General features: G+C 50.8%; 1 protein-coding gene across 4 annotated transcripts; it reads left to right on the top strand.

The window, feature by feature from the left end:
* The first annotated feature begins 3,110 nt into the window (after positions 1 to 3,110).
* On the top strand, positions 3,111 to 20,196 carry scaf11 (SR-related CTD-associated factor 11). Of its 4 annotated transcripts, none has more exons than XM_060048656.1 (15): positions 3,111 to 3,252; positions 8,544 to 8,591; positions 9,209 to 9,387; positions 10,078 to 10,161; positions 10,804 to 10,883; positions 11,064 to 11,137; positions 11,222 to 11,259; positions 11,385 to 11,458; positions 12,257 to 12,382; positions 13,876 to 14,015; positions 14,397 to 16,589; positions 17,404 to 17,744; positions 18,444 to 18,611; positions 19,173 to 19,286; positions 19,431 to 20,196. In XM_060048656.1, the coding sequence occupies exons 2-15, from the start codon at positions 8,573 to 8,575 to the stop codon at positions 19,524 to 19,526; spliced, it is 3,726 nt and encodes a 1,241-aa protein (XP_059904639.1). In that variant the 5' UTR covers positions 3,111 to 3,252; positions 8,544 to 8,572; the 3' UTR covers positions 19,527 to 20,196. The 4 variants fall into 4 exon arrangements, with proteins under 4 accessions (XP_059904639.1, XP_059904638.1, XP_059904641.1 ...); XM_060048655.1 differs by having other exon boundaries at positions 19,167 to 19,286; XM_060048658.1 differs by lacking the exon at positions 18,444 to 18,611.
* Positions 20,197 to 20,579: the final 383 nt, after the last annotated feature.

Genomic DNA, 20,579 nt, shown 5'->3' with positions numbered 1-20,579 from the left:
CTGATCGAAATGGCGAAACGGGCCGCTTATTTCAATGAAATGGAACTTCAGGTTCTCCTGGGGAGCTATGACGAGGAGAAGGACATTATCACAAGAAAAGGGAACGCTAAAGCCTCTGCAACCCGGAGAACCAAAGCCTGGCAGCGGATCGCTGACCGCGTAAATGCGTTAGTTACACGTCAAAAGCATGATCGTTAATATTTGAGCCATGAATATATAAATATCCCAGTTAAGCATTCTTAAAGATCCTACCACATAACCCCTTTCTTCTAAAAAAATATGTACTCCGAATGGCTTCCAAGCGGTCAGCGGATCAAGTATAAAAATGAAGTATAAAAAACATACAAACTGGTAAGCTTTTCCCACCATCGTATTGGTATAAATTTAAATAAGCAATTTTTTTAAGCCAATCGTGAAAAGGCCGACAGTCGGTAGACTGGATCTGGCCCTCAAATTGTCTTGACCCCGCTGTTAATAAACATAAATTCAGGGCGCCCTGGCATGGAGGGGGTACCTGGAGGTACCTACCTCCTCAGAGAGTCAGGGGCCATACCCCACTGGTTGAATGTAAGTTTTTGTGTTTTCTTGTATTTTAGATTTTTTTTGCCTTCGAAGTAACACATGCAAACCATGTGCTTGCCACAGCGCATACTATTCCAAGTGTTTATTTTTTTGGTAACTGGGTAGAAAACCTAAAAGTGACATTTCATCAACTTCACAGAATAATAATGTTTTTTTGTATCTCCAATAATAAGTAAAAATAATAATAATAAAAAAATTGTGACAGTTGTAAATAAAATATTTTTTATAAGCCTCAAGGATGTTTTGACATTGATTTTTGATAAAGTATGCCGAGTTTTGTTAAGTCACGCTCAGACTAGTGTTATTTGTATATTACAATTAAAAAAAAATCCCCCGTGACACTCACCTTTTTTCCTCTGAGGAGTTTGCAGGACATAGTTTATGATTTGGCAATTCTAGTGTTATGGGTGTGAAAATGACAGGTCACTTTTATTAAATGATATCATGGATGAATACGTATTCTCATGGCACCTAATGGGCTAAATAGAGTTGAAAATTTCTGGTGGTCTCATATCTGAATCCCTTGTAAGGAGGTTACAAACCTTCTAAAACCTGAATGTTAGTTTTATACAAAAGGTTTGTTATCTGCAGAGCTTTGAGTCTTCGTAAAAAAAAAAAAGAAAAGCTTGACACTTTTGAGTGGTCTGCAATTCCCCAATGTGCCCCCCCCCCCCCCCCCCCCATGAAGCCGAGGCTCTACTGCACCAGCCCCCCCCCCCACACACCCTGACAAGTCGTAGAGATCCGTCCAGTCTTGCTCCGAGTTCTGGCTCCGGATCCAACGCCTGTTTCCTGCACCTAGACCTCACCAACAGCCTCAAAAATGAAAACACGTACCACGTTACCATTGGTCATTGGTCCACCAGGCCAAGGCCCAAGACCAATTCACCCAATCTCAATCAGTGCCAGCCGATTGGCCAGACTTAGGACCTTCCTTCAGCCACTCCTGAAGGAAGGAGAGGCTATTTAAAGGTCCCATGGCATGCCACCAGGTGTGGCGTGATTAGCCGGTACAAGCGGTTTTGGAACTCTGCCCCTTATGACATCACAGGTGGGCGTGTCCAGATCTTGGTGGACACGCCCACCTGTGATGTCATAAGGGGCAGATTTCCAAAACGGCTTGTAATAATAATAGATCAAATTTAAATAGCGCTTTTCCCAGTGCTCAAAGACGCTTCACAATCGCTCCTCATCGTCATCCGCTTATCCGGGGTCGGGTCGCGGGGGGAGCAGCTCAAGCAGGGGGCCCCAGACTTCCCTTTCCCGGGCCACATTGACCAGCTCTGACGGGGGGATCCCGAGGCGTTCCCAGGCCAGTGTTGAGATATAATCTCTCCACCTAGTCCTGGGTCTTCCCCGAGGTCTCCTCCCCACTGGACGTGCCTGAAACACCTCCCAAGGAAGGCGCCCAGTGGGCATCCTTACCAGATGCCCGAACCACCTCAGCTGACTCCTTTCTAAGTAAAGGAGCAGCGGCTCTAATCCGAGTTCCTCACGGATGGCTGAGCTTCTCACCCTATCCCTAAGGGAGACGCCAGCCACCCTTCTGAGAAAACTCATCTCGGCCGCTTGTACCCGCGATCTCTCGCTTCACAATCGCTTCATAAGCTAAATCATAAGAAGAAAAAAAGAAAAGCTAAACAAAACAAACGTAAACAAAAGTTTAAAGGTTAAAAGCAAGGCTGAAAAGGTGTGTTTTAAGGGCAGTTTTGAAAGATGAAAGGTGGTTGGCATTGCGGATGTCGTGGGGTAGAGCATTCCAGGGGGCGGGGGCAGCTGGAGCAAAGGCTCTGTCTCCCCAGGACCGGAGGTTGGTCCTGATGGGGTGCAGGAGGTTGGCATCGGTGGACCTGAGACACCGGGTAGGGGTATGGCGGTGGAGAAGGTCAGAGAGGTAGGGGGCGCCAGGTTGTTGTAGCGGCTAATCACACCACACCTGGTGGCATGCCATGGGACCTTTAACCCTTTACCATCTCAATAGTTGACTAAATACCCCAATAAAATAACAATGCAGATGTGACCTTACCATCTATTATTTTGGTTATTTTTTATACTGTTTTTAATAGTTATGGCTAAAACAACACACTTAGATTATTTTTTTTATATTTGTTTAAAGTGAGACCTTGAGCCTAATATGAAATCTGTTGCAATGAACCTAAATCACCGGTCCTGCTGCACTATCCACTGGTCCATTTCATATTTTGTGTCGGTTCAAAAGCAGAGGAAATATGAAAGACTCATTGCAACCTCAATGGACATACATAAAAAAGCAGGATACAAATGTAATCTCGCCTATATTGCGAGTCGGACCTCAGTGTACCTGTTATTCACGCTTTGGAGACGCGTCCGAAGTCCCGAGGGGTCCCGAACGCAGCACGACGACCGCCGAGCTGCCTCCGAAACCCCGAGGCGTCCCGAACTCAGCACGACGAGCGCCGAGCTCCAGCGGTTGCAGCGCCACTGACGGCCGGCAGGCGGCAGCAGGTGAACCCACAAGTCCCACACACTCGAGACATGTGGCCGAGACTTTTTGAAAGCAACATTGAGTTTTTAGGGAAAAGAAACCACCAGAACTACTCACAGTTCCCCGACACCTCCAAGCCGGAGCCTGGCCCCAGATCCTGAGCCGCTCAGGAGCCCGGCAGCGCAGACCCACTCGCAAGGCTTTCGGTGAGTACTTCAATGGACGCCAGTTAGAGAAAGCCGCTAGCGTAGCATGCTAGCTGTTGGCTGCTAGCGTGCTAGCGCGACGTGTGCAGGGGCAGCGCTCCGCCGAGCCGCCTGTTGGTCAGCTAGCTAGCGAGTTAGCTGCACTTGGCCGTAGAGGCTAGCCTGTTTGTGACCTTCAGTAACACCACGCGTGGCCCGTACAAGGCTCCTCTCGGCCGGGCGGGAGGATGACCCGGCCGAAGCTCACTAGCTAACCAGCTAACCAGGCTATGTTTTTAGCTAGCGTTAGCACTAGCCAACAAACAACCACCGTGTTGTCATCGTCGTGTTGGCACCGGCGGCGCAGGGTTCACTCGGTCAACTCGGTGACTACTGATTCAGGGTCTCCGAGTACCAGACACTTAACTTAACACTTCACTTAAGTTTCCCGTCCACACAGCCGTGCTGTGAGCCCCCCACGCCGGGACATTTCCCCCTAAACCCCCGGGCTTTGAGGGGATCAGTGCTTTGGAGGAGCTGAGTTTATGAGTGGAGGTTGTGTCGTCTCCAAGTGTTGCACAACTCATGGTTATTGTGGGTTTATTGTAAATGATCACTCCAGTTCACCCACTGTGTTCTACACATCTGGATTTATAGCTGAAGTGGTTTAAATGTGCACTGAATGTTCAGTTTGATGTTGAACCATTTCAAGATACAACAGTCCGTGGATGGCCATTCATTCGTTGAAACAATTCTATTGTACTTTGATGTTTGAACACTCGTAAGTTATCCATGCCTGAAGTTAGTAAAATACCTCAACCACAAAAAATTAAATTGCACATACCACAAAACAAAGTTAACGTCGATATTTGTGGTTTGTACATACAGCCGGCCAGGGTCCAGGCAGGGACATAGCTTTTAACTTGCATTGCACAATTACCTATATGCTTAATGTGAAGTATAATACTACTGGGATTTATTTTAATATGTGACATCTGATCTTGATTTTTTTCGCAAGGCAACAGTTGTCCAGAGGGATGGAAGTATCGCATAATATTATAATTTAAGTTCCGACATGGAAGAGGTGAATGTTCACATAATGTACGTCAGCGTTTTCCAACAGGTGTAGCAGGGCAAATTCATGTTGAAATCTCGTCCCTGACGTCCAGTGAGCCAGCCAGCGAAGCAATTGTCTGGCTCTGGCATCTGAGAAATGTATTTTTGTTGAATCCAACAGCTGTGTGTGTGCTGGGCTGCATTAACGTCCCCTTGCCGTTGTGTGACTGTTGGGGTCTCTGTGTTGGTCAAACCCACGGGGCAACCCTTAACCGGGCTGGCCAAACACTGCCATTGGCACATGTTTCATGAGCAAGGTTGAAAAAAGAGCTACTATATTGGATCATCAGATCAGACCAAGCTAACGTGGCGACCACCAGCACCAACCGGCCGGAAAGCCCATAAGGATGATTCTCAAAATGCACCAGTCGAGGTTGTGTGCTTGTGTTGATACTGGTTTCTGTTCCATGCAGGCTGATTCTGAAGACATGTCACTAATGCATCATACAGCCGTCATGGGATGGCCTTCATCCCCTCTTGTTGGTGAAGAGGGGGAGTCCATGCTTCAGACTTGAGGCTTGACCTATACCTACGACAAAAAAACCAACCCTTCTGTTCAACAGCCACTGATAACTCTTCCGAGACCATTTCTGATCTCGATCCCTCCACAATCAAAGTTCAGGTTTAGAATTGGACCGGTCTCTTCGACCAGGTTCTTTAGTTTGTGCAGACTGTCGACTGGTCTTGCCACAGAACGCAAACACAGAGCTAACATTATCCGTGTCCACTTTTACACCAACAAACAAAACCAAGATGCTCCTTTTGTCTTCTGTAATTCCCCACAAATGTTTTCAGCAATCTATGTTTCGCCTTTTTTTCTTTCCGCATTCCATCTTATTTTCCGACTTTAATGGATTCCCCTCTGTTTCGGCACCATCCAAGATTAGTCATTAATACGCAACCATCTGCCAACCAATGAGTGAAGCTCGTCCTTTTCCCAGGCTCCTCCCACTTCCGAAGATGTCACAGGCCTAGGGTCAGATAGTGTTAACCAAGCTACTTCATCAATTTGAAAAAGGGAATTGTGGTTAATATCCCTACCATTCATAGCATTGCTTGAGGACTTACCATTGGAAAAACACTTGTGTATTCTGATCAGGCCAACTATTTACAAGGCCATCCTGGTGCTGATCAGGCCTAAAAAAAATATTTGTTTGGTTCCGGTTTCCGACCGACCCTGTCAATTTATGTGCGACCCAAATTATTTTATGAGCTTTATAAAAAAATATATATATATATTTTTTTTTTATGCAAACTATAATTACGTTTTGATACAGCACCTCTTCATTCTGTACAAGGATGAGCGAATTGTCTCGTTTTTAAATGAAAACAACCTACCTATCATTCGCTGCCGCTGGAAAAAATAAAATAAAAAAATAAAATAAATTCCCTACCTACCCATGACCTCAACTGACAACCAACAGGAACCAAACTTTTTTTTTTTTTAGGCCTCAAGGGAAAGATAGAGTGGGACAAGGTTGGTACTGATAACAAAGGGTAGAATGCATGTTCTTTATACATAGTTTAGTTAATGACCACGCTCCATGAGCTGCTACGGCCTAAAGGCTGGAAGCACAACTTCTAGTTCAGGTTAAGGCCCTCCAAGCCACATTCGGGAGAGCAATCATGATCAGTGTTTTTACGGTCGATACCACACTCTGTGTGCAGGGGGCTGTATCCATATCGCTAGTGACAGGGGGGGTATTGTTGCATGTGTACAGACAGGACCAGTTGCTGTGCCTGGTTTAAAATGACTCAACAGTTGTCTCTGCTTCACGCTCTCCCAATCTTCAGGGCAGACCTGTTGGTTTGAGTGCAGAACATTTGCCCCGTGTTTCTGTTTTATCCCTCTGAGTCTTCCCGCTTCTTCCATTACTGAAGCCAGTCTGTTCCAGTCTATTTGTACTCCAAGCCCAGGGAGGCTTCTCGTGTCTTTTCATGTCTTTCTGCTGTAGAGGAGACTAAAGACGACACATCCATACTCATTAAGTTAACAAATCCTCAATACATTAACCACTAATAACTCTGGCTGTTTCTCCACCACAGACGTAAGTGAGGGACTTCACATTTCTATTCACTGTTCATTCATTGAGCACACTTAAACCAAGGGGCTTCATTAGTGTACTTCCTTTCACTAATGAGCCGGTAGGGGTCATGGATCTCACTGGGGACTCGGACACCCTTACCACTAGACCAGGGGTCTGCCGCCTTCACGATCAAAAGAGCCTCTCTCACCAAATGGTTCTGACCTCAACGTTTTTTGCAGAGAGGCATGTCTCTAAATTTCTGAACAACTTCATGTTTCTTTTTGAGGTCTGAGAATAGATGCTGTGAAGTTTATGATATATGCTTCTTTCATGATTTAGTCATCTGTGAACGCTTAACCATCTCCTGAGCGGCCACAGAACAAGCATTAGCAGAAGTTGTATCTGGATTTGAGCCACTTCTTGAAAGCATTTGCTCTGATCAGCTTTGCGCTGCAGGTCCATATCGCTCTTATTCGTTCATCTCCAGCTGGGTTCTTCTCAGCCAATGCTCTGCGATTGTTCTGGAAATGTCTTCCCGACATTGTTGTCTGCTCATTTCTGGCCACACGTCAAGCATACATTCAAGCTAGCATTCTCTGCAGTAAAAGTAAACTAACCTGTCCACATAGAATTAACTGCGACTTTACTTCCTCGAAGGCCTCCTTTTTTTTTTTTTTTTTGAGTTCATGTTCAGGGAGCCACTGCAGAGGTTTGGAAGCGCTGCATGGGGCTCCCTAGACTGACCCCTGCTCCCTAGGCTGGCCCCTTCTCTAGGCTGACCCCTGCTCTAGACTGGCCCCTTCTCTAGACTGGCCCCTTCTCTAGACTGGCCCCTTCTCTAGGCTGACCCCTTCTCTAGGCTGACCCCTTCTCTAGGCTGACCCCTGCTCTAGGCTGGCCCCTTCTCTAGACTGGCCCCTTCTCTAGACTGGCCCCTTCTCTAAGCTGGCCCCTGCTCTAGACTGACACCTTCTCTAGACTGATCCCTGCTCTACACAAAGCCAGCTCAAACGTAGCTTGTCGGTTCCACTTTGGGGCGAGCGCCAACCGATAGACGTGAAGCGGGGCCCACACGCCTACAAAACAGACGAGCCTAATCACTTAATCTCTAATCCCTTCATTTTCCCCTCATTTGTGTTTTCGTTGTGGCTTGCTTCACCACTCAGCCTGAAACAAGATGCCAGGGCCTCAGGTGTTGGAAGCGGCACTCAGAATGCGCTGCGGTCTGGTGGATGAATTGAACCCAGTCACCCCCTCTGTCTGCAGGCCTGGTCTCTGAGCCTCAAGCCTCAGGGGGTCTCGACCATAGAACCTGGTTGTGGTGAATGTTAGGGATGCACCGAATGTTTCGGTGACATCTAAACAGAAATTTGTGATGACGATGCCAACAAAAAGCGAGGCCAGCACACGCTTGTCTGGATAAGCGCCAATATGTCTGCGGTGTGGACGTTTTTCAATGTTTCTGAGAAGGACCCACGTATATCGATTTACAAAAATTGCAATGCCTTGATTTTAATGAAGTTAGTACACAGTCATAGCCATAAATGCATGGTACTAATAATTGGCATAATAATAATCTTTCGGTTTTTGGCCTTGGTTTCCTCATTTTCGGGTTTTCGGTTTCCCTAGTGAATGTGGCGACGGATACAATGGTGTGTGTGGAGAGTGTTTGTTTGCAGTGGTTCCCAACTTTGAGGGTTAAAGGAACATGGAACGTCCCAGGGTCTTAAGGGTCGGCTAAGCTCAGCAGGTAGAGCAGGTTTACTTTTAAACGCAAGGTTGCTAGTTCGATCCCCGGCTCCTCCTAGCTGAGTGTCGAGGTGTCCCTGAGCGAGACGCCTCACCCTGACTGCTCTCGACGAGCTGGCTGTCGCCTTGAGGGGTTGACTTCGCCGTCGCTGTGCGAATGTGTGTATGAACCATTGTAAGTCGCTTTGAATAAAGCGCCTGCTAAATGCCCTATATGTAAATGTAAAGGGTTCCACTGGCTTGTGTCGTGTGGACTGTTTTCTATCTGCTCATTCATTTGACTCTCTCTCTCTCTGTGTGTGTGTGTGTGTGTGTGTGTGTGTGTGTGTGTGTGTGTGTGTGTGTGTGTGTGTGTGTGTGTGTGTGTGTGTGTGTGTGTGTGTGTGTGTGTGTGTGTGTGTGTGTGTTGTTCTGATCCAGCGGTCGTCAGGGCAGACAGCGGGCCGGAGATGCCTGGCTCTGGAGATGGTGAGTGACCAGACGCGTGTCAGAACAGGGTCGCCTGACCCCTGACACACCGAGTCACACACAACACAACGGGTCACACACAACCCAACACGCCAGGGAACACGCAACACACAGGGTCACAAGCAACACAACACACCAGGGAACAGGCAACACACCAGGGAACACGCAACACAACGGGTCACAAACACAACCCAACACACCAGGGAACACGCAACACAACGGGTCACACACACAACCCAACACACCAGGCAACACGCAACACACAGGGTCACAAGCAACACACCAGGAAACCCACAACATACTGGGAAACACACAACACACCAGGCCTCACACGACACACTGGGTCCCACACGACACAAAGGGTCACGCACACAACAGCGGAGGTCTGGGACACACTAGCCGGGGTCAAGGTCTCAGTCTCTAGCGGGCTCTTCAGAGTTTGTCCTGTTTCTATTCAGACGCGCTTCTCCTCTTTTGTTTGAATTCATATTCTGCTGGAAAACACCTTTTGGGATCAATAAAGTAGTGATGCTGTATTAAAATAGGTGTTTGTGTGTGCGGGCTCGTTTACCTGTGTGTGTGCTTGTGTCTGATCATGTGTGTGTGTGTGTGTGCAGGTAGCCAGCGGTGTCCAGATGCATCAGAGGACGAGGAGGACGAGGAGGTGGAGGAGGTGGAGGAGCAGCAGGTGGAGCGATGCCCCATCTGCCTGGGGGTCCTCCCTGGATCCGGCCTCGCCATGCCCGACAGCTGCACCCACCTCTTCTGCATGGAGTGTCTGCTCACCTGGGCGGAGGTCAGCCAGCTCTCAGTACTGCGTCAAACATTCACTGTGTCGCCATTAATTATTATGATCAATAACGCTGTCTTATTTCACTCCCAGTCGGCTCATGTTTGTGATTGGTCAGGCTTACGATCAGAGCCATAGGTCAATTAGGTGTGAGGTCACTCCTCAACGTATTATTAACGCTGTTTTATTGCACTCCCAGTCGGCTCATGTTTGTGATTGGTCAGGCTTACGATCAGAGCCATAGGTCAATTAGGTTTGAGGTCACTCCTCAACGTAGATGTGCTGACTTAATAACGTCCAATGGTCGAGATAGGCCTTTCTTTTTAATGTGCGCGTGTCTTGAGATTAGATGGGAAACATTTGTTGTGTCTTTGATGACACACAGTGGACATCAACCACACCACAACAAACCTAAAGGGAAGCAAATTACCAAGGGCCTTAAGCACAATATCGATTAATTATGAGTGCATGCCGTTTTTGTTGTTAAAGTTGATTCATTCCAATGCATGTATTCTGTGTTTCTATGGTTACTATTGATAATAAAGAAATGCTAGGGTAGAGGTCTGGACACTGGATCAAATTTCATTAGCAACGAGTTGCTGTTGTCGTAGTTATAATTGGCGATGTTGTGTGTCTTGCATGTGCACTGTGTATTAACGGCGCTCTTATTGTGAAACTCTATTTTGTTGTTGACAGTCCCAGACGGTTCCTTCCTGTCCAGTGGACAGACAGCCTTTCCATAACGTTTACATGTGGGACCACCCTCAGGGCTGCGTTCAGGTACGCCTCCTCTAGCTGTCACTCAAACACCCCTTCCCCCCCCCCCGACCTCAGCCTCTGACCTTCATGTTACGATGAGTTGTTGAATCATACTGGTGAGGCTGCAGAGCAGACATCAAACTGGTCTGGATGCAGCCAAACAGATCTCATGTCTAGTCTGTATGGCCATTCTCCCATCCATGTCTTACTATACAAGTCCAAAAAAGTTTTTGTCTTGGTTATCTTTTGGTTCATACTCCACACTTCTATGTTGTATCCAAACTACAAGCAGAAGTGTGTATTATGTTGTTTCCAAACTTAAAGCAGCAGTGTGTATTCTGTTGATTTATCCAAACTTAAAGAAGCAGTGTGTGTTGTTTCCAGACTCAAAGCAGCAGTGTGTATTCTGTTGATGTTTCCAAACTTAAAGAAGCAGTGTGTGTTGTTTCCAGACTCAAAGCAGCAGTGTGTATTCTGTTGATGTTTCCAAACTTAAAGAAGCAGTGTGTGTTGTTTCCAGACTCAAAGCAGCAGTGTGTATTCTGTTGATGTTTCCAAACTTAAAGCAGCAGTGTGTATTGTGTAGCTTCCAAACTTAAAGCACCAGTGCGTTTTGTGTAGTTTCCAAACTTAAAGCAGCAGTGTGTATTGTGTTGTCTCCAGGTGCCAGTGAGGAAGCGAGCCAGCCAACCAGATTCCGAGAGATGTTTGTGCCGGAGTCCAGAACCAAGCCCTTGTTTGAAGTCAGTATAATCCGTCCTATGAACTATTATTCCATTGAACTACTAGCATGATGCTTTGTAGTTCAGTTGGCTTCCTCATATCTTGTCCTTAAGGGTTATTTATATTCCAACTGTCAACCTTCCTACCCTGGATAAAACTGTTTTTATAATCCGCCATTTTGTTTGTTTTGTTCTCGTCAGGAGTAAACAAGGCAGGCGCGTGCGGAGGCATAGTGACGAGTCGGACGCTAAATCTAAAGGACTCGTGAGGAAGTGTGAGTGGTCCTCAAGGTCTCCATTGATGACTTTGCTTTGTTTGCGCCGACTTCTGTTTGTTGACATGTGCCTCGCCCTTCCAGGTAGCGATGAGGATCCAGCCTCCATGAACAGAAAAAAGGTATTCAAAGTGTGTGTGTGTGTGTGTGTGTGTGTGTGTGTGTGTGTGTGTTACACCTTCATGGCGTCGAGCGGTTCTGGCCCGTCTGACACCCCGGCTCTGTGTCTCTGAACCCCCCCCCCCAGGTGAGGGGAACCCGCTGCCCCGTCTGGGCCCCTGCCCCGCTGGCCCCCATCCAGGGCTCGCTCTCACAGGACCTGTAAGTACCGCCCAACGCCCCCCACCACCCACACCACCACTCGGGTCACCATGGAAACGTGAACCCCACCACGGAGCATCGCAGGGCGTTGTCTCGGACGAAATTAATAATAATAATAATAATACATTTTATTTGAGGGCGTCTTTCATAGCACTCAAGGTCACCCTACAGGGCAGTGTTTAAAAAAATAAATAAATCAACAATCATAAAAAGGACAAGATACATTGAAACAATTTACACAAGTGGGGTGAAATGGGTGTGAGACAATGAATAAGATTGAAAATGTCAGTTTAAAAAGATGTGTTTTAGACGGGACTTAATAGTGGAGAGGGTGTCAGAGTCGCGGATGTCAGGTGGGAGGGTGTTCCAGAGGTGGGGGGCAGATCGGCTGAATGTCCTGGACCCCATGGTGACCAGGCGGGCGGGGGGTACAGTGAGTTGATTGGAAGAGGAGGACCGGAGAGTGTGGGTGTGCGTTAAAAATTGAAATTAAGTCGTTTTCCTCGTCTTCCTTTTGAAGGACATTTATTTGGCAGTGTATTACTGAGAATATTGTAATCAATGTTACAAAAGGTAAATTTATAAATGATTGCATCAGTAAACGTATCAACCACAGAACTCTCTCGTGTATCAACGTGACCGAAATTAGGATCACCTAAAAAATCATATTCACATTTTCAACTCCTAAGTATTGCCCAGATTTTATCTTGGATTTGCATATTGGGGGCGGGGCCTCCCGCGGTGTGTTCATGCCCAGTCGGTGGTTTGTGACGTCCCTGTGTCGTGTCGTCTCTTCAGAACAGATCCTCTGTGGGTGACGGAGGAGCTGGCCAGAGGACCCGAGGGAGGCCAGTGTAAACGACAGCTTCAGGACTGTCCCTGGCTGGGCTTGGCAGCCCCCATACCCGCCAGCGGCCCCACCAGGTAAACCCCCCCCCCCCCCCCCCCTCTTACAAGTGCAACGTAAACAGGAAGTGACCAACTCAAGACTAGGGATCGACCGATATATCGGTCGGCCGATATTCGTGGTTTTTACGTGTATCGGTATCGGCCGATGCGCGGCTGATTTTCGCCGATTTTTTTTTTTTTTATTTTATTTTAATTTTATTTTTTTACTTGTTCTACCTCACCTGTTTTTAATATTTGTTAAATATTGTTCATCTACTTGTTCTTACTTGTTCTACTTCACCTGTTTTTACTATTTGTTAAATATTGTTTTTTATATTGAAGTTCAATAAATGTTCCTTAAAAAAATAATAATAATAAAAAAAAAAAATCGGCTCAAGAAAATCGGTATCGGCGTATCGGCTAAGGCTGAGGAAAAAATATCGGTATCGTATCGGCCCTAAAAAAAATCGGTATCGGTCGATCCCTACTCAAGACCCTCCCCCTGGTATCGTCGGTGTGATTAGACTCTTGATTCCTCAAAGGAAACATCCGTGTTGGTTCAGAACTGGACAAGAACTTGGCGCGTGTCCACAGGATTAGTTTACATTTACATTTAGGGCGTTTAGCAGACGTTTTTTTTCCAAAGCGACTTGTAATCATTTGTCAGAAGAAAGAGAAAACGACAATATATATCTGTCGGTACAGTAAGGCTGTTCGTACAACCAAGTGCCAAGCACTTACAATCGCTGACACATTCCCCGTATACAACAAAATAGCTAGGATAAGATGCTACACAATGCTTAGTACTATTTGTTTTTCACATGCGACATACAATTAGTGCGTACATTGAGTGCCCGGACATACAACATACATTAAGTGCGTACATTCAGTGCTAGGACATACAACATACATTAAGTGCGTACATTAAGTGCCAGGACGTACAACATACATTAAGTGCGTACATTCAGTGCTAGGACATACAACATACATTAAGTGCGTACATTAAGTGCCAGGACGTACAACATGCATTAAGTGCGTACATTAAGTGCCAGGACAAACAACATACATTAAGTGCGAACATTCAGTACTAGGACATACAACATACATTAAGTGCGTACATTCAGTGCTAGGACATACAACATACATTAAGTGCGTACATTCAGTGCTAGGACATACAACATACATTAAGTGCGTACATTAAGTGCTGGGATGTATTGGGCGGCTGCGTTTCAGTTTCGTGTTATGTTGAGATAATGATGCAGGATGCAGGCCATGGTGCTGATGGTGTGCTGGCAGCTGATTCAGCCTCTATGGCAGAGAGAGGCTGATGTTGGATAAACACTGCGTTCAGACGATCGCTCAAAGCTGCGGACCGCCAGCTCGTTTTTCATGTTATGATTCCTCGCGGAGCAGAGAAGCGGTCTTCTTAAATCTGTAGGGTGACGTGTGCGTCAGTGATTGCACATTGAGATGATGGACCTGCCGGACGTGTTGCTCGCCCGTGCTGACGGCTGGCGCCTGTGTTCTAGTGCTGCTGTTTCCAGGCAGAGGTTTCCTGCGTCAAACTGGAACCAGTGTCCGTTCCAGTCGCCCCCCGTCACCCTCGACTTCAGCTTCGCCCCCTCCTTCGGTCCCGGACGCACTCCCGCTCCAAGTCCCGGGCATTTTGGTGAGTGACAATCGTGTGTGTGTGTGTGTGTGTGTGTGTGTGTGATCATCCGTCAATATTCAGCGGAGCACTCAATATTTAATATTGGATGAAGCACAGTAAAACTGATCCGTAATGAACAGTATGTGATTATATAGCACAATGTTTTAAATAAAGCCGTGGCTTGTATCCGTTTTACGAACCGAAACTATTGCTGCAGCTATCTAGCAGACGCTTCTATGCAAAGCGACGTCCAATTGATAATACATTTATACAAAATGTGGCTTTATAAAAAAACAAACTCCCACATATCACCATATAAAGGTAATTTTTCATGTGATCGAGAAGCATGTAAGCCCCGCCCCCTCACCTTCTCTCTCCCCCTCCCCCCCCCCCCCTCAGTATTCCAGGGGCGTGTCTGCGCGGTCACATGCCCCAAGGGCGGGGACAAGCGCGGCGGCCGAGCCTCGGGCTCCAAAGCCCCGCCGAAGCAGGCGGCGCCTTCCCGGCGTTCCGGCCGCAACAGCCGCTCCCAGGAGGAGGCCCCGCTGTCGGACCCCGGCTCCTCCCCGCCCTCGCCGCCCCGCCCCGCCGACTCGGACTCCTCGTCCTCCGGGGCCCCGCCCCCGCCCCCGCCCGGCAGGACGGCCCAGGGGCCCGGCAAGAGGAAGGGCCGGAAGGCGCCGAACCGGAAGACCGGGAAGAAGGGGAAGGGTCCCGGGAAGGGGAAGGCGTCGGCCCCTGTGCTGAGCTCGCCGTCGGCCAGCGAGGAGGAGGAGGAGGAGGAGGAAGAGGAGAAGGAGGACGGAGGGGGAGACCACCACCAGGAGGAGGAGGAGAAGGAGAAGGAGGGAGTTGCCGCCGAGGGGAGTTCCCCACCGAGGCCGGCGGTCTACTCTGACTCGGACGCAGAGGGGAGCCCCGAGACGAGGCCGCTCCCCAGCCCCGGGAGCCCGGACCTCCCCTCCCACCACCTGGAGACCCCCGACGAGACGGAGGAGGCCCCTAGCCCCCCGGAGGAGAAGCAGGAGGAGGAGGAGCCAGAGGAGATGGAGAACAAGGATAATGAGGAGGAGGAGGTGGAGGGGGAGAGCCACTCGTTGCCGGCGAGTTCTCCCCCTCACAGCCCTGGAGATGTTTTCTCCAAAGACGACCAGAAGGAGGAGGAGGAGGAGGAGGAGGAAGAGGAGGTGCCGGTGTGCAGCCCGGGGTCGGAAGGAGCGTACTCCCCCCAGGGGGAGAGGAACGCCCGGCTGCCCGGCGGCTCCCCGGGGAGCCCCCCCTCGCCCGGGTCGGACTCCGACGGCCAGGACCAGACGGACGCCGCGGCCGCGGACGTCAAGCGCGACACCCCGACGGACGAGGACCCGAAGGCGGCCCGCGATCCATCCCCCGGCTGCGAGACCGCCGGCCCCGCGGGGGGGGCGCCCGGGGAGAAGACCCCGGAGGACACGCCCTCCGACGACGACGACGACACCAACGTGGTCCCCATGGACTGCAGCCCGCCCGGCAGCCAGCCCGCCGCCGACGACCCCCCTGCCCGGCCCGCCGGCGCCGAGCCCAAGAAGGGGTCCGCCTCCCCGGGCGACGAAGACCCGGCGGCGTCGCCCCCCCGCGGCGACGCGGCCGCCGAGCGGTCCCGGGAGAGGAGCCAGGAGCGGAAGAACGGGCGCCAGCGGCGGACGCGCTTCCACTCGCCCTCCTCCACCTGGGCCGGCAAGGCGGAGGGCCGGCAGGACCCGTCCTCCCGGCGTTCCCGCAGCCCCCCCGCCGCCGCCGACGGCAGCCCAGCCTCCCGCCGCTCCTCCCGCCCCCGCAGCCGGGAGCGCGAGCGAGAGCGGGAGCGGGACCCGCCCCGGAGGGACCGCAGCCGCGAGCGCAAGAGGAGGCGGTCCAGGTCGCGCTCCCGCTCCAGATCCAAGTCCCGCTCCCGCTCCAGGTCCCGGTCACGGACCCGGGCCCACCGACGGGGGTCCAGCCCGGACCGGCCCGCCTCCCGAGAGCGCTCCCCGCCAAGGGGTGAGCGGGGGAGGGGGACGGCGTGGAGGGGCAGCCGGGGGGGGGACTCCTGGAGGGGCCAGGGCGGCGGGGGGAACTCTGAGAACGGCTCGGCGGCCGACGCCTCCCCGGAGCGACCGCCCCGCTCACGGGACCCCGACTGGGTGGCGGAGCAGCGGGGGGGCGCGGCGCCGGCGGCCCCCTGGGAGGGGGGCTCCGGGTGGCGCGGGGGGGCGTCCGAGCGGGGCCGGGGCGGCGGCGGCGGCGGTCAGGGTGGCTGCAACCGCTCGTCCTCCGGCCAGCAGGGGGACAGCTGGGGGGGCAGGAAGAACTTCCCCGGGGCCGGGAACGGGTCCGGGGGCGACGCCTACAGCCGCTTCAACGAGAACCGCGGGGGGGGCGGCGGGTGGCGCAAGGACATGGGGGACCGGGGGGACTCCATGCTGGACCGCTCGGGCTGGTCGTCAGAGTCCAGCTGGGCGGTGAGGAAGACGCTCCCGGCCGACGTCCAGGACTACTACTCCAGGAGGGGGGGCCGGGGGGGCGGCGGCGGCGCCGGAGGGGGGGGCTGGAACCGCACGGATGAGGAGCCAGCAGGTGAGACCCCCAGGCCTTCAGAGCCGCGCAGGACCTCATGTCGGTTTGACTGGCTTTATGGAAGCCCCCCAGCAGGGCTGAACGAATTGGTCGAAATAATCCAATTGCGATTATTTCGATCAATATTGTGCTCTATTTAGTATGAGATTTTTCTTTTTAAAGTTCCTTATGTTCTGTATTATTCACTAAACAAGTAATTAATCATTCTATAGAACGATCAACACAACATTGGAAGCAGTTGACATATAAACTGCCTTTTGGCCCGGCCTCCGTGTTCAGACGAGTTGATGCATGAATTGATATTCTAACATCTTTATTTAACTATTAAAAGCGCGACGGACGTTCAGCCCTAACCACCAGAATAAGAATCTTCTGGAGAAGGCATTCACGAGTCGGCGCTATCCACCCCGATAAACATGTTGGCCTGAATGTAGCTGCTCCATTATGGGGAAAAAAAATCATAATCACGATTATTTTGGTCGATATTGAAATCACGATTATTCAAACGGTTTTTGAATAATCAAAAACAATAAAGTTTGAAAACATGATGTATTTATTCGGCATTTCTCTCCCAGAACCCCTTTGTAACTGAGAACTTAGAAATTTCGCCTTGAAAACATACACAACATGGTCTAAAAGAAAATGTTCAAATCTAAAATAATGTACAGATATGTATCCAGATGCACTTTCTATAAAACGTTTATAAAAAAAATAATAATCGGAAAATCGATTATATTAGTTTTGAACGAAATTCGATCAAATCGCCCTAATTGAGTATTGTTCTTCATCATGTGGTCCTGCTCCTCTTCCTCAGACCCCTTCAAGACCGACGCGGCCCCCCAGGCCGGCGTGCCCGGCAACGCCCCCGGCGGCAACCCCCCCCTGCTGCCGCTGCCCCTGCCCCACCCCCCCCAGACGGGGCTGCTCCACAACCCCTACACCGCGGGGGGCCAGCGGGGGGCCCCGCCCATCAGCCTGCAGCCGGCCGCGCCCTACGCCATGGCCCCCCAGGTGCCCGTGCACATGCACTCCGCCGTGCCTCACTTCCAGGCGCCCGGCGCGCACGGCCTCCCCCCTCCCCCCCCGCCGCCGCCCCCCATGCACCACGGCGGGTTGACGGCGGCCGCCGCCCAGCCGGACGGACACGGGGCCCAGGTGAGCCTCACGCCGTCTCACTGACCTCGCTCCCGCACCTGGTTTCAGACCTGGTTAGGGTTGGTTTCAGATCTCGTTCCAGACCTGGTGTCAGATCTCGTTCCAGACCTGGTGTCTGAACTCTTTCCGGAACTGGTTTCAGATCTCGTTCCAGACCTGGTTCCAAACCTGGTATCAGATCTCGTTTTCAGACCTGGTTTCAGACCTGGTTTCAGATCTCATTCCAGTCCTGGTTTCAGATCTCATTCCAGACCTGGTTGCAGATGTCATTCAGACCTGGTTTCAGATCTCGTTCCAGACCTGGTTGCAGATCTCATTCAGACCTGGTTTCGGATCTCGTTCCAGACCTGGTTTCGGATCTCGTTCCATACCTGGTTTCGGATCTCGTTCCAGACCTGGTTTGAGACCTGGTTCCAAACCTGGTTCTAGACCTGGTATTAGATCTCGTTTTCAGACCTATTATCGGATCTCGTTTTCAGACCTGGTTTCAGATCATTTTGAGACTTGGTTTCAGACTTGGTTTCAGACCTGTTTCCAGACCTCGTCCCCACCTGTGTGTCTGTCTGTGTCCGTCTGGTGTGTGTTGTTTGCTTGTGAGATCGAACAAAGTGTCACAGACAGTGTGAGAGATTAGGCGACAGATGCTGAGTTAAATCTCTCTTCTGGTGTGGGGGGGGGCGTGCTGGTCTCTTGTCCTAGATGAGCGCTGGTCCGTTGGCCTTCGGGAACCCCCCTCAGACGGTCACCCAGACTAAAGTGGGTGGCCCCCCGCCCCCAGTCCAGACCCACCCTCTCCCCACGTCCACCACGCTGCCCGGCCAGCCCTCCAAGGCCCGGGGGACCGGGGACGGCTCCCAAAAGGAGAAGGTACCCCTAACTCCACCACCACCCTACCCGGAGCTGGGTGGTGCAGCATGGCTGGGTGGTGCAGCATGGCTGGGTGGTGCAGCATGGCTGGGTGGAGCAGCATGGCTGGGTGGAGCAGCATGGCTGGGTGGAGCAGCATGGCTGGGTGGTGCAGCATGGCTGGGTGGTGCAGCATGTGTGAGTGATGAGCCTCTGCTGTGGGGGTGAGTGATTAGTCTGTTTTGGGGGTGAGTGTTGAGCCTCTGGTTTGGGGGTGAGTGATGAGCCTCTGGTTTGGGGGTGAGTGATGAGCCTCTGCTGTGGGGGTGAGTGATGAGCCTCTGATTTGGGGGTGAGTGATGAGCCTCTGCTGTGGGGGTGAGTGTTGAGCCTCTGCTGTGGGGGTGAGTGTTGAGCCTCTGGTTTGGGGGTGAGTGTTGAGCCTCTGCTGTGGGGGTGAGTGTTGAGCCTCTGCTGTGGGGGTGAGTGTTGAGCCTCTGGTTTGGGGGTGAGTGATGAGCAGCTCGCTGTGGTGTTGAGTTAAGCCCCTGGGATTGGTTGTGATCTTTGCTGCAGAAACAGCAGATCCAGGAGAGGGCGGTGAACGCGGTGAAGAACGCCATCAAGCCGTACTACCAGAAGAAGGAGATCACCAAGGACGAGTACAAGGAGATCGTCAGGAAAGCCGTGGAGAAGGTCAGTGTGTGTGTGTGTGTCGTTCAACATATGCTGTCTTTGCGAATAAGACTCTAGATTCCCTTTGGGTTCAGGTGGACCCCCCCCCCCCCCCCCATGAGTGTGTCCACCCCCTAACCCTGGGTGCGTCCTCCCTCTCTCCAGGTGTGTCACAGCAGGAGCGGCGAGGTCAACTCCAGCAAGGTGGCCAACCTGGTGAAGGCCTACGTGGATAAGTACAAACACGCCCGCAAGAAGTGAGCCGCACCCGCCGGGGTCAGGAAGCAAAAAAAAAAACACGAGAGAGCCGACGCACCCCTCCCAGACGGGCTGCAGTGGGCCGCCCCGTCGTCCGCGGCAACCCAGGGGCCCGCCCCGGGAGGGGGGGCGGGGGGACCCGTTCCGTTTTGATATCTGTACCTTTTCATGGAATGAAGATTTAGTTTTTGTTTTAGTTTCTTTTCTTCTCATTTTTGTTTCTATAGATTTTCACATTTCGTTTGTAGAAAAATTTTATCTAATCGTAAATTGTAACGCGAGAGCCCTTTATTTTGCATAAATGTCAACGCCTCAGGAAGACACCGTGGGCTAAGCCTCCTGAAACACTGCTTATTCAATTATTAGTTTTTAAAGAAATATATAATGATCAAATCCGACGAGCGCTTGGTTTAAAGGACGCCAGACATGCATTGCCTTTATTAATCTACAGCCCGTGCGGAGGGGCGGGATTTGCGTGGATGAGTCTGGTTGGTTGGGAAGTCAGGAAATAATAATGTAGCCAATCAGCAGTGAGTGTTGTTTGACGGCCAATCGCAATCAATGGTGTGTGGAAGGGGGCGGGACTTCAATACATGTAATAATTGTTGATGGAAAACACGAACTGTGCAAAAATCCCAGAGTAGTGAAATAAAATGGTTGTTTCCTGAGAGAACGTGTGGTTTAATGATGCGTTGAAACATTCACACTGCTGGTATGCCACTTAAAGTTGCATCAGATGTCGTCTGTTTTTGAGTCACTAGGGAGCGGTCTTGCCCACAAAAACGTTTGCTTGTTTATGGAAACAAAAGGCAAACTTTTTTTTAACGTTGTGATAAATCCTTAATTGAAAGACCTTGAAGGTCATGTTTTCAGAAACCCTTGGTGTGAGATTTGAGCGGCGCATTTGTTGTGGGCCGGTTGGGGGCATGCCCCAAGCTGAAGACATGACTGCACACACCCACGCCCAAGTTTTAATAACTTATCTTTACCCAAACCTAAAAAAAATGTAGGTGTTCAATGGTCACTGGGTATGGGACTTTCTGACCCACACCGGAC

Source organism: Gadus macrocephalus, chromosome 4, assembly GCF_031168955.1.
Source record: "Gadus macrocephalus chromosome 4, ASM3116895v1".
NCBI classification, from domain to species: domain Eukaryota; kingdom Metazoa; phylum Chordata; class Actinopteri; order Gadiformes; family Gadidae; genus Gadus; species Gadus macrocephalus.
The sequence above is the reverse complement of the archived record's forward strand: the minus strand, read 5'-3'. Positions and strand labels throughout refer to the sequence as shown.